The sequence below is a fragment of the Poecilia formosa genome, unplaced genomic scaffold (genome assembly GCF_000485575.1).
Source record: "Poecilia formosa unplaced genomic scaffold, Poecilia_formosa-5.1.2 Scaffold113, whole genome shotgun sequence".
Lineage (NCBI taxonomy): Eukaryota > Metazoa > Chordata > Actinopteri > Cyprinodontiformes > Poeciliidae > Poecilia > Poecilia formosa.
The window spans coordinates 1786999-1806941 of NW_006800052.1; the positions used below are offsets into that span (position 1 = coordinate 1786999).

General features: G+C 42.5%; 3 protein-coding genes across 3 annotated transcripts in view; 1 reads left to right on the forward strand and 2 right to left on the reverse strand.

Moving 5' to 3' along the window:
- Window positions 1-11916, reverse strand: LOC103143601 (dmX-like protein 2). Its single transcript, XM_007560202.2, has 18 exons — window positions 11623-11916; window positions 11154-11336; window positions 9034-9224; window positions 8795-8928; window positions 8619-8704; window positions 8316-8517; window positions 7894-8011; window positions 6010-6075; window positions 4181-4267; window positions 3867-3988; window positions 3594-3732; window positions 1881-1941; window positions 1676-1803; window positions 1488-1565; window positions 1296-1387; window positions 1163-1215; window positions 842-1059; window positions 1-269 (listed from the first exon to the last, which is right to left on the reverse strand). Exons 1-18 carry the CDS (start codon window positions 11690-11692, stop codon window positions 60-62), a joined length of 2238 nt encoding a protein of 745 aa, XP_007560264.2. The 5' UTR covers window positions 11693-11916; the 3' UTR covers window positions 1-59.
- Window positions 11917-13058: 1142 nt separating this feature from the next.
- On the forward strand, window positions 13059-15504 carry LOC103143614 (gliomedin). The gene is made up of 6 exons (XM_007560216.2): window positions 13059-13456; window positions 13538-13654; window positions 13810-13890; window positions 13974-14099; window positions 14186-14336; window positions 14413-15504. Exons 1-6 carry the CDS (start codon window positions 13294-13296, stop codon window positions 14876-14878), a joined length of 1104 nt encoding a protein of 367 aa, XP_007560278.2. The 5' UTR covers window positions 13059-13293; the 3' UTR covers window positions 14879-15504.
- A 1855-nt stretch (window positions 15505-17359) lies between these two features.
- The window catches only part of dmxl2 (Dmx-like 2), a 42721-nt gene continuing 40137 nt past the window's right edge, over window positions 17360-19943 (reverse strand). The window contains exons 47-53 of the mRNA XM_007560204.2: window positions 19240-19300; window positions 19035-19162; window positions 18847-18924; window positions 18655-18746; window positions 18522-18574; window positions 18201-18418; window positions 17360-17628 (exon numbers count right to left, since the gene is read on the reverse strand). Coding sequence (XP_007560266.1) covers window positions 17419-17628; window positions 18201-18418; window positions 18522-18574; window positions 18655-18746; window positions 18847-18924; window positions 19035-19162; window positions 19240-19300 — 840 coding nt within the window. The 3' untranslated portion in view covers window positions 17360-17418. The remainder of the gene's footprint in view (window positions 17629-18200; window positions 18419-18521; window positions 18575-18654; window positions 18747-18846; window positions 18925-19034; window positions 19163-19239; window positions 19301-19943) is intronic.

A 19943-nucleotide genomic window follows, 5' to 3' on the forward strand; every position in this document is an offset into this window, starting at 1 on the left:
TTTTTTTTTTTTTCTACTTGTCTTTTTCGTCTTTGGACCGTCAGATGTGGAAGCAGGCATCACAGGATGTCAACGATGCTGCTGGCGATGTTGTAGCGGTCAGGGAGAACCCTCATCTTCAGGGTGCCGTCCGCGCCGCAGGTGAAGATGCGGTTCCCCGGACGCGTCTCCACCTTTGTGACGCCATTGCCGATGTTGCGGAAGATGGACTGCTTGGCGTGTTCGTTGCTGAAGGAGTGCATGAGGCCGTGGCCCGCCAGCTTCCAGACCTGGAGAGAAGAACCCAGATCCAACACCACTGTTTTTTGTTTTGTTGTTTTTTTTTTTTTCTCAAATCAACATTTACAATTCTTTTCGTAGAGGATGTTTCACTGTTGTTGTTTATACTGATCAAAGAAACAACTTCACAAGCAAATGTGTCTCGGCCTGATGTCGTGTGAGCATTTAGAAATCTATTACCTTTTACAAACACCGGAATAAATGTTGGATGTATTTTAGAATAAAACATTTACAATTTTCTTGATTCTAGTTTGTACTTTAGTACCAAGGTTCATTGACTCAATCTATTGTGATTTTGATCTGTAGTTCCACGTAGTGCTATGCGTAGCACAGTTCACTTCTCGGGCTTTTACTTTTTGCTTCATTTTTGTTTCTACAAACAGAAACCAGATAGAGACCAAAAGGGGAGTGTCCAAAGACTTACAGGCTGTGGAATGTGGTCCATTTTCTTTCTTTTTTCTTTTTACTTAAGTCATAACTACTACTTCGTATTTATTTAAGTTACCATAAGAAATATGTCAATCAGACTTTAAAAAAAAAAAATCCAATAAAAACTGGTTACCTTTATGTTTCCCTCTGCAGAGCCGGTGACGAAGAAGTCCTCAAAGGGATCCAGAGCGAGCGCCTTGATGGCCGAGTCATGGGCCTGGAAAGTGTGCAGCAGCTGTCTCTGGCGGATGTCAAACACACACACAAAGCCTTTCCTGCCTCCAGTGATGAGCAGCTGCTGTTTCTGAGCGTACTCGAGAACAGTGGCCCCGTTCTCATGGCAGGGGAACGCTGAGGGGGGCGGGGAAGAAATATGAAGGGTGCATCACAGAGCAGCTTGTTATGGTGGATTAATACCTGTGGCTTTTATGTTTTTAAACATCAGGTTTCTTACCGTGGACTATGGTATTGCCAGGTGAAATCAGAGTGTCCCACAAGCAAACATTTCTGCAAATATTAACATAATAATCAACCTGACTTTTAAAAACAAAACGTCTTGGATTTAGTTTCTCGGCGCGGACGCTTGCCTGTTGTCGTTGGACTGTCCGGCTGTCGCGATCAGGCTGGAGGACGTGATGAACGCAAAATCGCCGCAGGTCTTGGAGTGACACTGCCAACTCTGACAGCAACGAAAGAACAAAAATGAAGAACAGTGATTTCAGGATTTACTTGGAAGCGTTTGTTTTTGTTGCCAACAGTTTGATGTGAGTCGACCTCACCAGGTACGGTTTGGGGTTGGAGGACGTCTGGTTGACCTGCCAGAGACTGAGGAATCCCTCTCCGTCAGCAACTCCGCACTGCAGCAGGATTTCAGAAAAATCAGAACAACCCAGTGAGCAGACAAAACACAGCCAATATTCTCCCTCTTTCTCTGTGTGTGTGTGTGTGTGTGTGTGTATGTGTGTACCTTATTGCCTTGGGTGTTAAAATAGAGCCGGGTGATACGAGCGTTGCCTGCTTGTCTAAAGCAGATGAGCTGCTGCGGCCTGTTCCATTCGAACATCCTCACACTGCCGTCCTGAGCCCCCGTCATGTCTGAGGCACAACGCCGACATGTCAGAGGAAAATTCATCACAACTAACTGTTGAAACCAGCGAAGCGGAGTCACTTACAATACTGATAAACAGGGTGCGATGTCATCCTCTTCACGTTATTCAGATTTCTTTTCATAATCTGGAAAAAAAATAAAGTTAATATTGATAAAGTCTTCTAAAATGTTCAGCAATCCAGATTGGTAAAATTAGAAAATAGAGGTTTAATAGAGTTTATGTACATTTATAAACAGTTAATTTATATCAGCTTGGTAAACCACTCACTTTAAAACTGTACAATTTCAGATAAATCTGAAATTATTCAACCCCCTCTGCAAATTAGAAACAAAAAGGATTTAGCATTGCATAAGTGTTTGCATGGCCAAAAGAGGAAGTAAAGGCTGAAACCAGATTCCCGAGGAGGCAGGTGCTCAAAAACTGTTACAGCACCTGGTGGCTGCAGCCACTGAGGTTTCAGTTTCCACAGTAAGGGACGCAACGCACTAAACGAGCCCCACTCTGCTCTGTGGAGCGAGGAATCAAAACAAGAGCGCTTTGAAGCTACGGATGAGCAAAAATAATGCCTGCAATAAAGAACGCTGTGCCTACAGTGAAGCACTGAGGTGATGCTGTGAGACAGGCTTTCGTTCATCTGGCAACTTTTTAAGATTCTTAGCAAGAAAATTAAAATGTCATCCAAACACATGAGGCGTTAAAAAGAAAATCCTGGTGCTTTGTGTCTTTTAATGTTGCTGTGAAGCATTTCTCTTGTCATTTAGAAACTTTGTTAAAAAAAACAAAACACCACACAGCGGCAAAATGTGATATACTCCCTAAAAGTGGAGTAAACGTTTCTGTTTCCTTTAGTCTTTTCTTTCTGTTCATCTCAGAAAGACCCTAACCCATCAAATTTAGCTGAATGCATCATATATAAGCTGAATGTTGCCCCAATATTGAACCAACACGTTTCCTCGAATCTATTTTCCATAAAATTGATCTTGGATGGGTCAAATATTCTACACACGTCAGTACATTTGTCCCAATAAGTAAATAAACAATAATTTAGAAAAACAATCACAAATTTCTAGAAAAATTCCACTTTTTAACTCATTTTTCACCTGCTAAAGATTCAAAAGCAAATACCAGGAACATTATAAAATGATCCCGTTTTTATTGCAGAAAAAAAAAACTCCACAATTCAGCGCAGCGGGGCACGAGGATTCGGATGTGTAGAAAACGACAGAAGCAGAGCAGAGGATCACCGCCTGCCCCATCCTCTTCACTGTATCGCACCGAACATTTATCAGCCTGGCTGGGACGCCGAGGTCTCTGGCTGTAAGGTACTCTGACGCAAATCTGCACCTTGGGCAGACGGCTGCAAGAGCTATCTGAGTTTATAAGCAAGCGATCTCTGCCGCGCGGAGCTGCCCTCTCCTCTGTATCAGCGCTCATAGACTCAGCAGCAGGTCAGGTGTTTAGTCGGCGCGGCTTTGTTTGGCTCGATGTCGATAAGGTTTAAAAACATAGACTTTGTCTGCGGATGAGCGGAGACTTGGAGCTAAAGACTGAATCTGACGTTTTACGTTCCTTCTGCTGTTAGTGAATACGAGCAAGTTTTAACGCATGTAGACCACCAGACCAAAAAAAAAAAAAAAGGCTAAGTAGAGTCACTTCATAGAGTTTCACCCATCAGCAGAGTTGGGAAAAGAACCGGGTTTCCCCCTGCTGTTAGAGGCTAGGAACTACAAACTCATCACTGCCTGGTGCAAAATTTTACAACAAAGTAGCTCGTACCACGCTGGCCCCCATGCTGGTCTGACCGCTACCGAGCCACGGCATGGATGCAGAGACCGGCATCGGCGGCGGCGCAAAGGACACAGAGCTTGCCTGGGCGATATTTGTGTGAGAGGAGCGGGGGTCCAAGTCGTCAGAGCTGTAAAGCAAAACAGAGACACATTGTGCAGATTTAGTTGTTTTTTTTTTTTTTGTTTTTTTTTGTGCTACAAGGAAACAACAACAACAACAACAACAACAAAAAATTATTCTTTCATCTGATGCGACTCTGACCTTCGGGATTCCTTATCAAAGTCGTCTCCTATCCAGGTGTAGGGCTGGACGGCCACTAGAGTGGAGACGTCCACCTCCTGGACGTCGTGGGTGGACGCCAACACGATCTCATTGGAGTTAGCCTGAGAAAAGAAGGAAGCAGGGAGGAAGAGGAGGAGGAGGAAGGGCAATGATTAACAGAGAGGAACTGCTTCTAACTTTACTGAAAATAACACAAATTTGTTAAATTCAAGGACATTTTCTGACAAATGTCAATTCACTTCTTGCATGCTGGCAAAAAAACATACATATTTCCAAAATGTGAAAACACTTACCCAGTTAATGGCAAACGCCATAATTATGTCAGACTCCTTGTGAATGATTTTGGCCTTTCCTCCAGGATAGCCCAGATCTGCCTCTACCTGAACAGCAAAAGAAAAACCAAAGCTGAGGAGACATCAGAGCTGCAGCTCAGGGATCTGAAGCTAGTCAGTAAAAGACAGAGAGATTTGCTCTTTGAAAAGAAGATTAAATTCATTTCCCGGTAAAATTAGTGAAGCAGGAAAGGACTGTAAATTTAAAATGTCGACTTGGGGCATTCGACTTAGAGTTGCTTCAGAAAAGATTCCCGCACCCTGAAGTTTCATTCAAATAAAAGAGAAAGGCCATAATAAGAGTATTACAGATGCATCTTATTAAATTAGAATCATATCAGAAGGTTTATTTATTTCAGTAATTCAATTTTAAGAAATGAAACAGATTCATTACTCAGAGTGATATGTTTGAACCATCTATTTCTGTTCATCTCCATGGTTGTTAATGCTCATATAATCAACAACGTATTCCTCTCTGTATATTTTATTGCATAAAACTAATAAAAATAGATTTTTTTACACAGAAATGTCACGACCTATGTTACCTTTAGCAACAGCTGTTATACTGGTTGTGCTAACCCGGTCTTGAGCCAGAAATGATGTCAAAACAACTTAGCTAAACTGAGGCGAGAAAGGACTGGAGGATGGATGTTGTATTTCATTTGGAAATCAGAGTGGCCGGCAGAGGAAGCAGGAAATGCAGTGGGTGACCAACCTCTGCATGTTAGGAGAGGCTGCTAGCATGTAGCCTCTGCATGTTAGGAGAGGCTGCTAGCATGCAGAGGCTACATGCTAGCAGCCTCTCCAAAGCTAACGCAAGTGAGTAGCCTCCTCCTTGCTTGTGAGTATCGTCTGCTCAGTTATCGGTGCTGGTTGCTAAGTTACCGGTGTCGGCCTATCATTAATCAGATTGTAGCCGGCTATGAAATGGATATAACCTCCTGCGACAAGGAAGTTTCCACCACTAGCCTTAATTTTGGTGCTGAAACTGCCCATTTGTTTCAGTAGGCTAACACCTTCTTGCATTAAAAACTATTTTGTTCTAAGAAATTGAATTTTACATTTCTTTTTATGTTAAAATTAGTAGAAACAAATATATATCACTCTATGAGCAGGCAATCTGTAAAAAGGTTCCACTTTTTCAAAACTGAATTACCAAAAAAAATTAAAATTTAACTTTCTGATATCACTTTAGTTTATGGAGATGCACCACTGCATGGTAGACGCATGGCTTCAATGTAAGTATAAAATATTTAGACTGCAGATATGAGTTGCTGCTGTAAATGACACTCTGCACAGCTACAAAAGCCTCCCGTAGCCCTGACAGTGAGCATGCAAGTTAGTCGATCTACTGAGTGTGCCATCGCTTGCTTGCTTTAAGTCCAGCAGAATCAGTCCAGTTAGGCAGGAAAAAAAGGAGTGAGACACGAAGGGAGACGTGTTATTTTTAGGATTTGGTTGTGAGGAGAAATGTGAATGGATGTCCCAGTGAGAGGAAAGGATCAAACATCAGATCTAAGCCTAAGAGCCAGGAGGAGATTTTATGGAAAAATAAAAATAAAATCAAAAAGCCAGAGCGGTCACTATTAGGCCAAGCTGGAGAGGAGAAAACCAGAACTTCACCCAGTTTGGTGACGCCACAAACCGCAAAACCAAAACCTTATGCAGCTGGTGCAGCAGACTTTTTATTTTATTATTTTTTTATTTTTAAACATTTTCTCCTTCAAGCTTGGCTTTGCAGTGCTGCTCAGAGACAAAAGGGCCCGGGCTGGGACAGTAAATGATACTACCTTATAGGGACTGCTAGCTCCAGCTATGCAGTTTGGGTTTATACGGTCCACATGGTTCTCTAAAGACTACACAACACACAGAGGCAATATAGACACGAAACAAACCAACATGGCACAACACAAAACACATGCACAAACAGAAAAAAAACAAAATAAAAAAAACATGAAATGAAAATGAAGAGGACTCACAGAATGTCATTGTAATCTTGTTAAAAAAATAGAAATAACTAAATTTGTCTATTTTAATAAAGTCCTCGTCATTAGAATGGATGAACAGTGAATCTGAATGTTGTAGCTGCTGCCTGATATCTCACTTGTAATAACACAAGACTAAGCACATGAATCGTCTGGAACTTGTCTCATAGATATAAAAGCTTTTTTCTTTTCCTTTTTTTTGGGGGGGGGAGGGTCGGAGGGGGTACAAGTGATTACTTTCTTCCAAACAAATCCAGACATCACAGAAGGCAGTGATCTGTCTTGTGCCTGATTAAAGATGAGAAGTCAAAGCAAAGATAATGAAACTAAGAAAAAACATAAATAGAGAGAAAAAGCTCAGTGGGCAACTTCCTCTGTCCGACAGCGTTATGGTGGACGGTCAGGCCTGCACTCTGTCTGATGGACGATTCCTCACTGGTCCAAATAATCTCACTAAAAGGTCTCAAAAGACATCAAAGCAGGAAGCTTTCAATGCAAAATTGCATGAGCTCTTTGTAGATTGTTTGTTCATACTGGAGGAAAACTGTACTAACATGTGGCAAAATCATAATAAAGACTCAATGGCTTTCTTCCTTTGGCCAAACAAAATGGTACCTGCTTCGTTTAAATAAGCCTAATTAATCCTCACACTACAATGGTTATTGTAATCTAATGTTGTGATTCTTGGTCTGTTCGTCTAAAAAAATTCAACTGGTTTGCGAGATAAAATGAGAAGGTTAAAAAAGCAACGTCATCAAACACGGATATTTTGCCCTTTCCTTAAAGGAATAGTTCAAAATTTTCAAAGTGGGGTTTTATCATGTACTTATGAGTAGTCAATGTCTTACCTGCAGTACATAACTGTCATTAGATCGCCACGACATTTTTAATCCAAAAGTAAAACCATTTTAAAGTTTTATAAAACAGTTTTTGCCTGTGCCTCTATGATATTTATTAAAATGGAAATGTTTTGTAATGTTTTAATATGTGGACTTGACACCGATTCCAGACTGGAACGTTTTAAGACTTTCTTAAAGAAAACCAGCTTTGTAGTCATGGTTACCAGCAAGCCCATGATGCTTCCATGACTTCTTCTCGTTTCATGGTTGTCTACTTCAAGTTAATTCTAGGATTTATGCTGTGTATATTTTATCTTGCTACATTGGTTTTATTGTCTTATAGCGTTTTGTGTTATTATAGGTCTATCTGGTGATGTGTATTACAACTTTGCTAAGGCTATAAATGTTAGTGTTCTGTAATTGTTTATACTTAGCATGTGTCCCCATGCAAATAATAATAATAATAATAATAATAATAATAATAATAAACAAAGAAGGAAAGAAAGAAAACAAGCTGAGATCTGACTTTGCTTTAGTCCTGCTCTGATTTTCAACCACATGAAAAACTTTTGTGTTAAATTAAAGTGAGAACATTAAGAAAGTTATTCATCGCAGATAAGACTCTTCATAACACATAAATAAAACCATCACTGGAAAAATCTGAAGGATCTCTTCAAACCAACAAAATAATCATGTTGGAGGATGTTCTTAATTACAGACAAAATATGGAATAAAATTGATCCAACGGGCCAGATCAAATAAAGAACCATTTAATAAGTAGATATGTTGTTTTTAGTCAGCTAATCAGGGAAAACTGAACTAGGATTTTCTTTATGAATCTTCCGCTGACCTCACTCTGCTTCCTTTTCTTGGTAAAGATGTAACGAATCAAAGCCTCCTGGAGAACTTCCTGTTTGACCAGGAAATGCCAAAGACGTCGAACTGGGAAGGACTGATGGCTCTTATTCCTGGAAACAATAATAGGGCAAAAAAAGATCCAGTTAACTTTTTAAAATTAAAATTTGATTTTTCCAGCAATTCGTAAAATACCTGCCAGAATAGTATTTCCCGCCCCCCCATAATTGTGTGTAAACAAAAAAAACATCTGGCTTTGATTTTCAAGAGCTCACAGCATCCAGTCATAAGTATACATATACAAACTGTAGGCAATTGTCCCCAAATTGTATGTAAGTGCGTCAGAGTAAAGGGGTCTGAATACAAATGCTTGTGAAATTAGAGTCTTGAAATAAAAATGACATTGAATGCACTAACTTGAAGGGCGTGTTGTCCGGCTCCAGCATGGCCTTGTGTCGCAGTATGGCGGGTCCAGATCCCGAGCTCAGGTCAGTGGGGTAGGTGTTGATGTAATTGGGAGGCGGACCTTCAAACTTGTTCATCCGCTCCAGTAAAAGCTGTTCCCAGTTCTCCAAAGTCTTCAACACTGCGTTGCTGAGAGGGGAAGTGACTGGTAGATCTGAGATCACAGCAAACAAAGAGAAATGGTGTGCTTAAATACAGTCAGAAGTGCACTGATATGCTGCATGTGTGGGTCCACATTAGATTTAAGCAGAGTACCTGTGAAGTCAAGTCCAGTGAGAGGGATAAAGTTCTTGACGTTGTGATGAGCCAGTTTGACCATAACCAAACGGATCAAAGCCCAGCTGAGAAAAAAAACAAAACGGTAAGACTTCAACCTGAAACACCGGCTCAAAAAAGAAAGTTATATCTAAGCAGGAAAAGATGGAGCCAACCTGTAGGAGCTGGAGTCCGAATGCTCTGTCATCTGTGTGTCTGAGAGGAAGGCATCGTCATCATCGTCGTCATCCTCAGCGCCACTTTCGTCTGAATCATACAAAGCATTGCTCTCTGAGAGCGGGAGGAAAGGCTGAGAGGAAGAGAGGAAGGTAAGCGGAGAGAAAAAAAAAATGCCCGTTTTATGTAACGCGGAGGCTGTGCGTCACACAAACCGCTTGTCAGGTTAATGTCTTACTTTCGCTACGAAGTAGTCCCACATGCTCAGCTCGGGGGGAATGAACTTCTCTCTGTAGGTGGGCCTCTCTGCAGGCACAGGAGGCGGGGTGGCGGGCGTCTCCTTCACGGGGCGTCCAGGAACCAGCATCCTCATGTTGAATCTGCGCCTGTATCGGTCCACGTCCTCCGCAGGCGGCTGAGGGGGGGCCGCTGGCATGTGAAGGAGCGACAAGGAGCTTAAGATATTTACGACTGACCTCAGAAAAGGAAAGCTGTCGGGGAGGCTGCGAGAAGAATGAGGATGAGCTTAGACTCAGCCTCATTTTCATTCCAGAAGCAGGTGAAAAGCAGATCAGGAGGAGGAACACTGCATCCACACTCTATCAGGGGCCTAAGCCACATGGACTTGGAGTTAAAACTGCAAACAACAACCTTAGTCATACCAGAAATACCAGCACTGGCTTTGTCTCTTTTACCACCCAAATGAAAACTCAGGCATTTGGGAGAGGGTGACACATGAAGACAAACACATTTAGGATGGAGACACAGGGCAAGACACTGTAGGGTATGCACAAACCTGCACCATCATCCTGGGTGACTATCTCTGGCATTGCACCAGACAAAACAAGACAACACACAAACCAGAGTAGACAGTGCAGTTAGACACACAGATACCACACAGTCTATTACATAACTTAAAATAAAGGAAAATAAATTAACAGGAAGTGATACTTAAAAACACACAAAAAGACATCAAACACAGATGACACATGTGCCGAGAAGTCATAAACAAAGGATTGCCTTCAATCCACAGCACTCAAGTGAGACAGACGTAATTGTCTATTTTATTAAAAAAAGTGTTAAGGATGTCAATAAGGAGCTAAAAATAAATGTTGCTTCTGCATGGCTGTGTTTCTGCAGCATGGAGGTGAGACTGCAGCGAACCTCAAAAGGGCAGAGTTTCAACAAGAGATCTGTTTCAGCGGTCTGACATTTACGATCGTCTGAGCTCCAAACAAGCTCTTTGAAAGCCTCCCGGCCGCGGCTGAGAGCTGCATCGGACGTGACAGAGATGCGCCGTCCAAATGCCAGCTCCAATCTTCTCTCCACACAAAAACAGCTGGAGAGTGAAATACTATTAATGAACGGTGTTCAATTCTGCCCGTAAACCTGGATTTCTAGCAGCGCAGGTACTGCATTAGGTTATATGCAGATAGAAACACTTAGTCATGGCAAAAGAGCCACACATTAAATCTATTATTTATTCAATTTCTGCCGTATTTCGCTCATTCAGGACATTGTGTCTTTTAGTTTGACATCTTCCACTGTACGTGGAAATATTAATATTCAGCTTTTGTGATAATCTCAGCCGCCATTGAAATGAATGAAACATCCCATAATTTCCGGAAAAATTGTGGCAAAATCTCTGCGCTCTTCCACATCTAACTACTTCAGTTAAAAATGCCATTCAGAGTGTAAAATGTAGTCATATCCTTCAACTACTTCTGTTTATTTAAACCTGTTTGTATCGCTTACAGATTTCATAAAATCCCTCTTCGAGTTTCTGCTCAGTCATGCACTCTTTTGTGCTGGTCTACGACATAAAACCTCAAAACCCAACCAGGCGTGTAGTTGTAATGTGTCAAGATGTGAAAAAGCTACAAGGCACAGAACATTCAGAATGAAACACGGCTATAAAAATAGCAGACATACTTCTAGTATTCTAGATAACACATTGTTCTTAAACCCTCTCCGAGTGTACCTGGTTTAGTCTCAGATTCAGATCTAGTCTGAGAGGCCTGCTCAGCCTTGGCCACTGAGCACTCCTGGCTAAGGGCAGCTGTTTAGTGACACAACAAAAATGAGCACAGGAGACATTACGACATGAACATGCGATGGTGCGTACGCACACAAATCCACTCACACCCTCACATGGTTGCTGCTTATCATAACAATGAGCACAAATGTCTTCATAGCACTAATCAGTTCTAATGTTCTTGAAGGGCATTCAGCAGGGAGCTTCATGAGAGAGAGAGGCAGGAGAGTCAGTCAAGCATCGGCAACAACGCAAACCTGTACAGTTACCATGCACCGCAATCCTGCAAACCAGCACTGCAATCTACCAGCCTCGTTACTCACAGCTGGCCTTAGTTGCTGGGGCCACAGTGCCCAGCCCCTCTCCCCTTGAAACAGGAGGAGGGGGTCGATTGGGGTGCTGGGTTTCAGTGGGGATGGGAGAGGGGTTTGGGGAGAGGTGGCTCTGCTCAGGTCTTCCTGTCTCCTGAGATTCCTCTGGACTGGCTGCCTCAAACTCAGCTGGCACTGGGACACAGGGCAGAGGGCACACTCACACAAGACACTACACACCAGTGGCAGCAGCAGCAGCAGCATCTTTGGAACATCATCAGGTCAGGGGTAGGTGAATAAAAAAAATGATGGAGACAGACTCCAGAAGGATGGAGCGGTCGCCGCGGACGCGCAAGATGCGATCAGAGTTAGCTGGGATGTGAATACCCAGAGGAGGGCAAAGGGGGATGAGGACGATGTGAGAACCGTTTGAGTGTGAATACAAAACTGCATTTTCTTTTCTTTTCTTTTCTTTTTTTACCTGGTGGAAGTTCAGGCCTCTTTGGCTTAATAATGACTTTTGCTCCTCCTCCGAAGACGGCCGCCCACATGCGGTTGTTGAGGGGATGCGCGGCCAGGCGGAAGAGTTCGTTGCTGTTGTGAGTGCCCAGGCCGTGGATAAGCAGCGAAAGATAAACGGCCACGACCGCCTCGCACAGCAGAACGCTGAGCCTCGGCTGGTCCTCCTCCCTCGCAGACGTCAACAAGGAGATCAGGGACGACACACCTGCAGCGAGGGGTGGGGGGGACACGGTGCTTTTTTTCTTTCCCCAAAATTATTTGCAAAGTCATAGAAAACAACAACAACAAAAAAAACAGACACAATGAAGAGCTCTTTTATGAAACATTTGCATGATGGAGTGATAAGTCTCTGTCTTTCTATTTCTTTCCTGAAGGCCATGGAGCTCCTATTATAGAACACCATCTGCCTCTCTGCATAAACACAGATTGTCTGCTTTGCTTCCCCCGCCCCCTGCACACACACACACACACACAAATGCACGCACGCACACACACACACAAACACCTCCCTCTGCTGTTCACATTTCCTCCAAGTCAACCCTTTGATGCTTTCATATATGCTACTTCCTCATCCAGTGAGGATTCTGGAAAATTATTATAGCCTCTGTCATCTTTTTTGGGCTTTTCGAAGTGTGGGGCGCCAGAGCTCTACAGGGGGGTCACAACACCAGGGGAAAAAGATGAGCAAAGTAACTGCAGGTATTTAACCAACTTCCACCAAGCCTGTAGGCCTGTTCATTCATCCAGCCGCTGTTATAAAAGTGCTGGCTGTACTTGGCTGGAGTGAACCTGTCTGGCTTTCACATCCCAAAACGCAACAAAAACCTGATTGGGAGCTTCAAAATTCAGCAGCTTTGTCGAGGATTGTTAATTTTACTGTTGGTGAAATTTNAGAAAATACAGATAAAATATAGATATTGGTATAAATATGTTTCATTAAGTTTGACATGTTGTCAAACTTCTGACCTTTAGGTGCTTCTGTACTTTTTTTTTTTATTATTTTGTTTAAACTTTGGACAGCATTTGGACAACGTTAATAGGTTTGTGCGAAAACGTTAATGAGACACTGACATGATTATTTTGCTGTTTTCCTAAATAAAATGTAAAAATGATCATTTGAGAGCAAATCAAAACTTTTTTTTTTTTACGTAGAGTCTCAGCTCTACCTCAAACTATGACTAGACTATGATACAAAAATAAAATAACATTTTAAGAGGGAATCTGTAACTAAAGCATCGTGGAAATGTTGTGTTTGATTCTTTCACGCAAAGAAATATAATGTTTTTGGCTCTTTATGTAAACACAGTAAATCTGCAACAATAAAAAGGGAATGTGTTGATTGCTAAGCCGTGTGAGCAGACGAACTGTAACTGCAGATGGTATTTTTTTCTTTTTGCTAGTTCACCTCGCTTAGTCAGATATTTCAATGCTGCATTGTCTTACTCGTGAATGGCAGAGGAGGTGGAAACAGCTCTTTTTTTCCTCACATTTCCAGCAAATATTACTCATTACTGTGGTTTTGGCCTTCAGCTGAATGACTTAGGAAAATCTCCCAATTCTCCCACTTCCACTTCACAATGGATCGCATTATGGATGCAACAAAGCCTGTGTATTAGTATGTCACAAAAAAATGTCAGTGTGTTTTGGTATACTGGATGGTTTTCTGCTGTTTAACATGATGTCCTCTACAGGACCTCCGGGTGAGAAAGGAGAACCAGGAGAACAAGGAGAACAAGGAGAGCCTGGTCCACCCGGAGAAGCATATGAACCATCCAATGATGTCATTGTTGAGGGTAAGGAGACAGTTTAGAAGAAGTCTTTTCTTAAATTGCAAAGGTTAAGACATCTTCATGTTGCTATCTTTTGTTGCTCAGGGCCTCCTGGTCCTCCTGGCCCTCCAGGGCCTCCTGGACCCATGGGACCTCCTGGGCCTCAAGGGCCTCCTAGGACGAGGCACCACAGAGCTCACCTGCAAACCGCTCATACTCTGGGTAGACTTGAACTCTATATAACCTTAAAGCTTGACGAAACAATCATCCCATATTTCTGAATTTGACATGTTTAGTGCTAGAAGGTTTCAAGCACTTCAGCATAACTTTCAGGAGTGAGAAGGGAAGAACATTAAACCGATCACACTGTCCGACAGGGTTGTTGCACGCCGTGCCAAACGACGAAACTTTGACCGTGAAACAAGCTGTGAAACTTCACGAAAAGCCAGTTAAGAACGGTGAGCATGTTTTTTTTTTCCACAGCGCTAATAATCAATGACCTACAGGCGTAAGCATCTAATCGTGTTTTGTTTTCCCTCAGAGTGCCTCATCAAGTCTCTGATAAATCCCAGAATTGTGGCGAAGATGGAGAGCACGTTTGGCACGTGGATGAAAGACACAGCTCACCTGGACGACGAGAGGATATGGGTGGCAGAACACTTCTCAGGTGAGCCGCTTTGACTCTCTTCGTTTCTGCCAAGGAGTCCTCACACCGAGACGGTGGTTGGGTGAACGTGCCTGAAACTCCCTCAGGTCGCATGGTGAAGGAGTACCAAAGCATGGCTGCTTTCCAGAACGGCAGCAGCGAGACGGTGGATGTTAGGAAGTTTTACCAAGGCTGCGGCCACACCGTCCACAACGGCTCTCTCTACTATCACATCGCTGGTACTTCTACCATCGCCAGGTAAGTGTTATTTGTCTTAGAGCGGTTCCATCCCAGTTTCAATGAATTCACCACTTTTTGGTTTGCCCCTTCCCAGATTTGACTTCAGAACCAGGCGGCTTCACACTCTCTACATAGACAACGCCTTGTTCAACAACCTGTCGTATCTGCTGACAAACTCCAAGACCTATTTCAAGATGGCGGCAGACGAAAACGGCCTGTGGTTGATATTTGCCTCGGGAGCGGATGAGAGCATCCTGGTAGCCCAGCTGGACCAGAAGACCTTCTCCGTCACGTCCTACATAAACACCACGTACCCCCGCACCAAGGCCGGCAACGCTTTCATCGCCTGTGGCGTCTTGTACGTCACCGACACCAAGGACGCCAGAGTTACCTTTGCTTTCGACTTGCTGAAGGGGAAGGCAGTGAATATGACATTTGACTTGAGGTCTCCTGGGGGAGTTTTGGCTATGCTCTCCTACAGCCCGAAGGACAGACACCTGTACGTTTGGGACCAGAGCTACGTCAGGCTCTATGTGGTCCATTACATCTCTGATGAGTGATAACCACGCAGACACAACCATTACGTCATGCTCTCGAAGCAAACCCCGTGTTGACACAGTTATTGCACTACTAGATTTAGAGGGAAATATACATTAGCCTTCATTGTCATGTGGAACATTTATCCAAATGAGTCTGAACAGATTTTAAATAGTTTTTTTTTTCTACAGGAAACTGACTTTATATTGTTTGTGCGTTTGTTCTTGCATGAGTTGAAAGTGGTATTTCAGTGTTACTAATAGACTGAACTCGTTTTTTAGAATTTTGTATTTTTTCACTTTACACACTTTTAACATTTCAGTATCTTTAATGTTGCAACTTTTAACAAGCACCAAAATCTCCTTAAACACCAAAAATAACTTGTTTTCCCCACTACAAGTAAAAAAAGCTGTGATAAATACCTGTTGTTGCAAACTGAACCAATGATTTACCTTCTGTGTCTGTTTTTGATGATAATGGCAATCCATATTTTGTAAAGTTTATACCCCCCAATTATCCATATCCAGGGCAGATTTACATTTAAACTTTATTTTACCAACATATTACTTCCAATTAGAAGTAATATTACAGTTTGTTGTGGCTGTAGATACAATGTGGAAATATGTAAATAAGCAGTTAAAAAAAAAAGGAAAACACTGAGATTTTGAGAAAGTCTCACTTCCTTTCAGAAACAAACTTTTTGTTAAATGAAAACGATTTTAAAGCAAAATCTGCCAAGCATATGGATAATTTTGGCCTTAGCCGCAACGTTTGCATGTTTTCTACAGTTTGTGGTGAATCAGCATCAGTGCCGACTGACTACGCCTCTCAATAAAAAAAAACTTTTAAAAAGAAAAAGAAAGCAAACCCGATGAAATAAAAATCATTTATTCACTTTACAAAGGTAAAACTGTTACCTTGACCCGTCTCTCACAAACACCCCCAGGCTCCATGGCCCTGGCAAACATCTAACGATGATATTGGCTTTCTTTGCATGCACACGCGCACACGCACACACACACACACACACACACGCACAACGAACAGCATTGGTAAAACTCCTAAAACACATACAGCACATGTAGTGGGCAGAAAGAGGGAGGAACACTAATCTCTTTAATAAATACCACACACTTAACAAAAGTCACAACTAATCCAACTGGTATGATACAAACCAAAAAATAAAGAAATGTCTTCATGTTTGTACAAGCTGTTGTTGTAGTTCGTACTGTATATATATATATATATTTATATTTATATAGTAAAACTATCTTAAACGCTTTACTACCAGGGCAAATAAAGCCAGACATTCATTTGTATACAACAGTTTCTTTGATAACCTATATATTTGAAATAAACTTTTAGTGTCTTCTTAATTTGAGTGCAAATATCTATTTTCTCATGGATGAAATAAAAACAGCTGGCGAGGTAAACACACAAACAGTAGACTGTTGCACGTCGTCCAATCGGAAACAGTGAAAGCTCTTACATTCCTAAAATAAAAGGCAATAAGTTAAAACAGTTCTTCAAAGGAACAGTAAACCACACACAAACACATAAATACTTTAAATATTAAACTCAACTCAATTAAAACAACAACAACAACAAAAGAAAACAACCCACAAACATACAACTGATATCGTTTTGTGCAAAAACCAGCAGTGAACCTTTGTGTTTCTGCTCTGGGCGGTCGGGTGTTTAGCGTTAGACGACACAGATGAAACATTTAAAGTTACAGTCACGGGGTGGGGGGGCGTTCGATGTTCTAGCAGGGAGGCTGTCGCACTAACAGGCAGGCGGGCGGGTTGGTAGGCAGACACGGCAGAGAGAACACACACTTGGATCGGGTCGAACTCAAACCTGGAGAGGCCACAGTGAGCGATGGGCAGCCAGTGATCAGTGGACGGAGGGGGCGGGGAAAGGGGAAGAGAGGCGTCGCCGTTAAGAGCGACGCGCCGTCGGCTCTTCGGCGAGAAGCCGGAGGGGCCAAAACTATTGAAACGAAAAGCAGATTCCAACGACTCGAATCACACCGGAAACCACTGACTTAATAACGAACCACAGAGCTGGTTACAGTAGATGCTAAAAGATTTCAGCTGTGGGCACAAAATGACGACAGTTACACACTTTTTTAAAGTTTTTGCTTGAGCACTTTTACAGAGCACTATCAATAGACCTGTGATTGCACCGCGGAACGAGAACAGGACATGCATAACTTCCCTATGGACACACTCTATGAGAAGAGATTCATCAATAAAATTACAACAAATCTAGCTTTTAAAATCAAGTATGATACCGTTTTGCTTGTAACTTTTTGTTTTCAGCCTTCGGGGGCGAAAAGAAACGTTTGCAGCTCTGGTTTTGTCGTTCTGGACGACACCTACTCCCGCAGTAAACCCATGACCTCTGCGCACTCAAAGGTGCCAAAAAGCGTGGCAAGCTGTTGACGAACTATGCTCACTTAAAGGCCGTTTGACGAGCCTTCACATTTTTTTTTGCTTGTCTTTTTTTTTTTTTCTACTTGTCTTTTTCGTCTTTGGACCGTCAGATGTGGAAGCAGGCATCACAGGATGTCAACGATGCTGCTGGCGATGTTGTAGCGGTCAGGGAGAACCCTCATCTTCAGGGTGCCGTCCGCGCCGCAGGTGAAGATGCGGTTCCCCGGACGCGTCTCCACCTTTGTGACGCCATTGCCGATGTTGCGGAAGATGGACTGCTTGGCGTGTTCGTTGCTGAAGGAGTGCATGAGGCCGTGGCCCGCCAGCTTCCAGACCTGGAGAGAAGAACCCAGATCCAACACCACTGTTTTTTGTTTTGTTGTTTTTTTTTTTTTCTCAAATCAACATTTACAATTCTTTTCGTAGAGGATGTTTCACTGTTGTTGTTTATACTGATCAAAGAAACAACTTCACAAGCAAATGTGTCTCGGCCTGATGTCGTGTGAGCATTTAGAAATCTATTACCTTTTACAAACACCGGAATAAATGTTGGATGTATTTTAGAATAAAACATTTACAATTTTCTTGATTCTAGTTTGTACTTTAGTACCAAGGTTCATTGACTCAATCTATTGTGATTTTGATCTGTAGTTCCACGTAGTGCTATGCGTAGCACAGTTCACTTCTCGGGCTTTTACTTTTTGCTTCATTTTTGTTTCTACAAACAGAAACCAGATAGAGACCAAAAGGGGAGTGTCCAAAGACTTACAGGCTGTGGAATGTGGTCCATTTTCTTTCTTTTTTCTTTTTACTTAAGTCATAACTACTACTTCGTATTTATTTAAGTTACCATAAGAAATATGTCAATCAGACTTTAAAAAAAAAAAATCCAATAAAAACTGGTTACCTTTATGTTTCCCTCTGCAGAGCCGGTGACGAAGAAGTCCTCAAAGGGATCCAGAGCGAGCGCCTTGATGGCCGAGTCATGGGCCTGGAAAGTGTGCAGCAGCTGTCTCTGGCGGATGTCAAACACACACACAAAGCCTTTCCTGCCTCCAGTGATGAGCAGCTGCTGTTTCTGAGCGTACTCGAGAACAGTGGCCCCGTTCTCATGGCAGGGGAACGCTGAGGGGGGCGGGGAAGAAATATGAAGGGTGCATCACAGAGCAGCTTGTTATGGTGGATTAATACCTGTGGCTTTTATGTTTTTAAACATCAGGTTTCTTACCGTGGACTATGGTATTGCCAGGTGAAATCAGAGTGTCCCACAAGCAAACATTTCTGCAAATATTAACATAATAATCAACCTGACTTTTAAAAACAAAACGTCTTGGATTTAGTTTCTCGGCGCGGACGCTTGCCTGTTGTCGTTGGACTGTCCGGCTGTCGCGATCAGGCTGGAGGACGTGATGAACGCAAAATCGCCGCAGGTCTTGGAGTGACACTGCCAACTCTGACAGCAACGAAAGAACAAAAATGAAGAACAGTGATTTCAGGATTTACTTGGAAGCGTTTGTTTTTGTTGCCAACAGTTTGATGTGAGTCGACCTCACCAGGTACGGTTTGGGGTTGGAGGACGTCTGGTTGACCTGCCAGAGACTGAGGAATCCCTCTCCGTCAGCAACTCCGCACTGCAGCAGGATTTCAGAAAAATCAGAACAACCCAGTGAGCAGACAAAACACAGCCAATATTCTCCCTCTTTCTCTGTGTGTGTGTGTGTGTGTGTGTGTATGTGTGTACCTTATTGCCTTGGGTGTTAAAATAGAGCCGGGTGATACGAGCGTTGCCTGCTTGTCTAAAGCAGATGAGCTGCTGCGGCCTGTTCCATTCGAACATCCTCACACTGCCGTCCTGAGCCCCCGTCATGTCTGAGGCACAACGCCGACATGTCAGAGGAAAATTCATCACAACTAACTGTTGAAACCAGCGAAGCGGAGTCACTTACAATACTGATAAACAGGGTGCGATGTCATCCTCTTCACGTTATTCAGATTTCTTTTCATAATCTGGAAAAAAAATAAAGTTAATATTGATAAAGTCTTCTAAAATGTTCAGCAATCCAGATTGGTAAAATTAGAAAATAGAGGTTTAATAGAGTTTATGTACATTTATAAACAGTTAATTTATATCAGCTTGGTAAACCACTCACTTTAAAACTGTACAATTTCAGATAAATCTGAAATTATTCAACCCCCTCTGCAAATTAGAAACAAAAAGGATTTAGCATTGCATAAGTGTTTGCATGGCCAAAAGAGGAAGTAAAGGCTGAAACCAGATTCCCGAGGAGGCAGGTGCTCAAAAACTGTTACAGCACCTGGTGGCTGCAGCCACTGAGGTTTCAGTTTCCACAGTAAGGGACGCAACGCACTAAACGAGCCCCACTCTGCTCTGTGGAGCGAGGAATCAAAACAAGAGCGCTTTGAAGCTACGGATGAGCAAAAATAATGCCTGCAATAAAGAACGCTGTGCCTACAGTGAAGCACTGAGGTGATGCTGTGAGACAGGCTTTCGTTCATCTGGCAACTTTTTAAGATTCTTAGCAAGAAAATTAAAATGTCATCCAAACACATGAGGCGTTAAAAAGAAAATCCTGGTGCTTTGTGTCTTTTAATGTTGCTGTGAAGCATTTCTCTTGTCATTTAGAAACTT

Excerpts from the sequence above, each read along its gene's own strand:
- LOC103143601 (XM_007560202.2), bottom strand. The coding sequence starts at position 11,692 with ATGTGGGCGGCCGTCTTCGGAGGAGGAGCAAAAGTCATTATTAAGCCA. Across the intron at positions 8,929-9,033 it reads GGGACTACTTCGTAGCGAAA|CCTTTCCTCCCGCTCTCAGA; the intron begins GTAAGACATTAA and ends TCTTCCTCTCAG. Across the intron at positions 8,518-8,618 it reads CACTGGACTTGACTTCACAG|ATCTACCAGTCACTTCCCCT; the intron begins GTACTCTGCTTA and ends CTGTGATCTCAG.
- LOC103143614 (XM_007560216.2), top strand. The coding sequence starts at position 13,294 with ATGTCAGTGTGTTTTGGTATACTGGATGGTTTTCTGCTGTTTAACATG. Across the intron at positions 13,457-13,537 it reads CAATGATGTCATTGTTGAGG|GGCCTCCTGGTCCTCCTGGC; the intron begins GTAAGGAGACAG and ends TTTGTTGCTCAG. Across the intron at positions 13,655-13,809 it reads GCAAACCGCTCATACTCTGG|GGTTGTTGCACGCCGTGCCA; the intron begins GTAGACTTGAAC and ends ACTGTCCGACAG.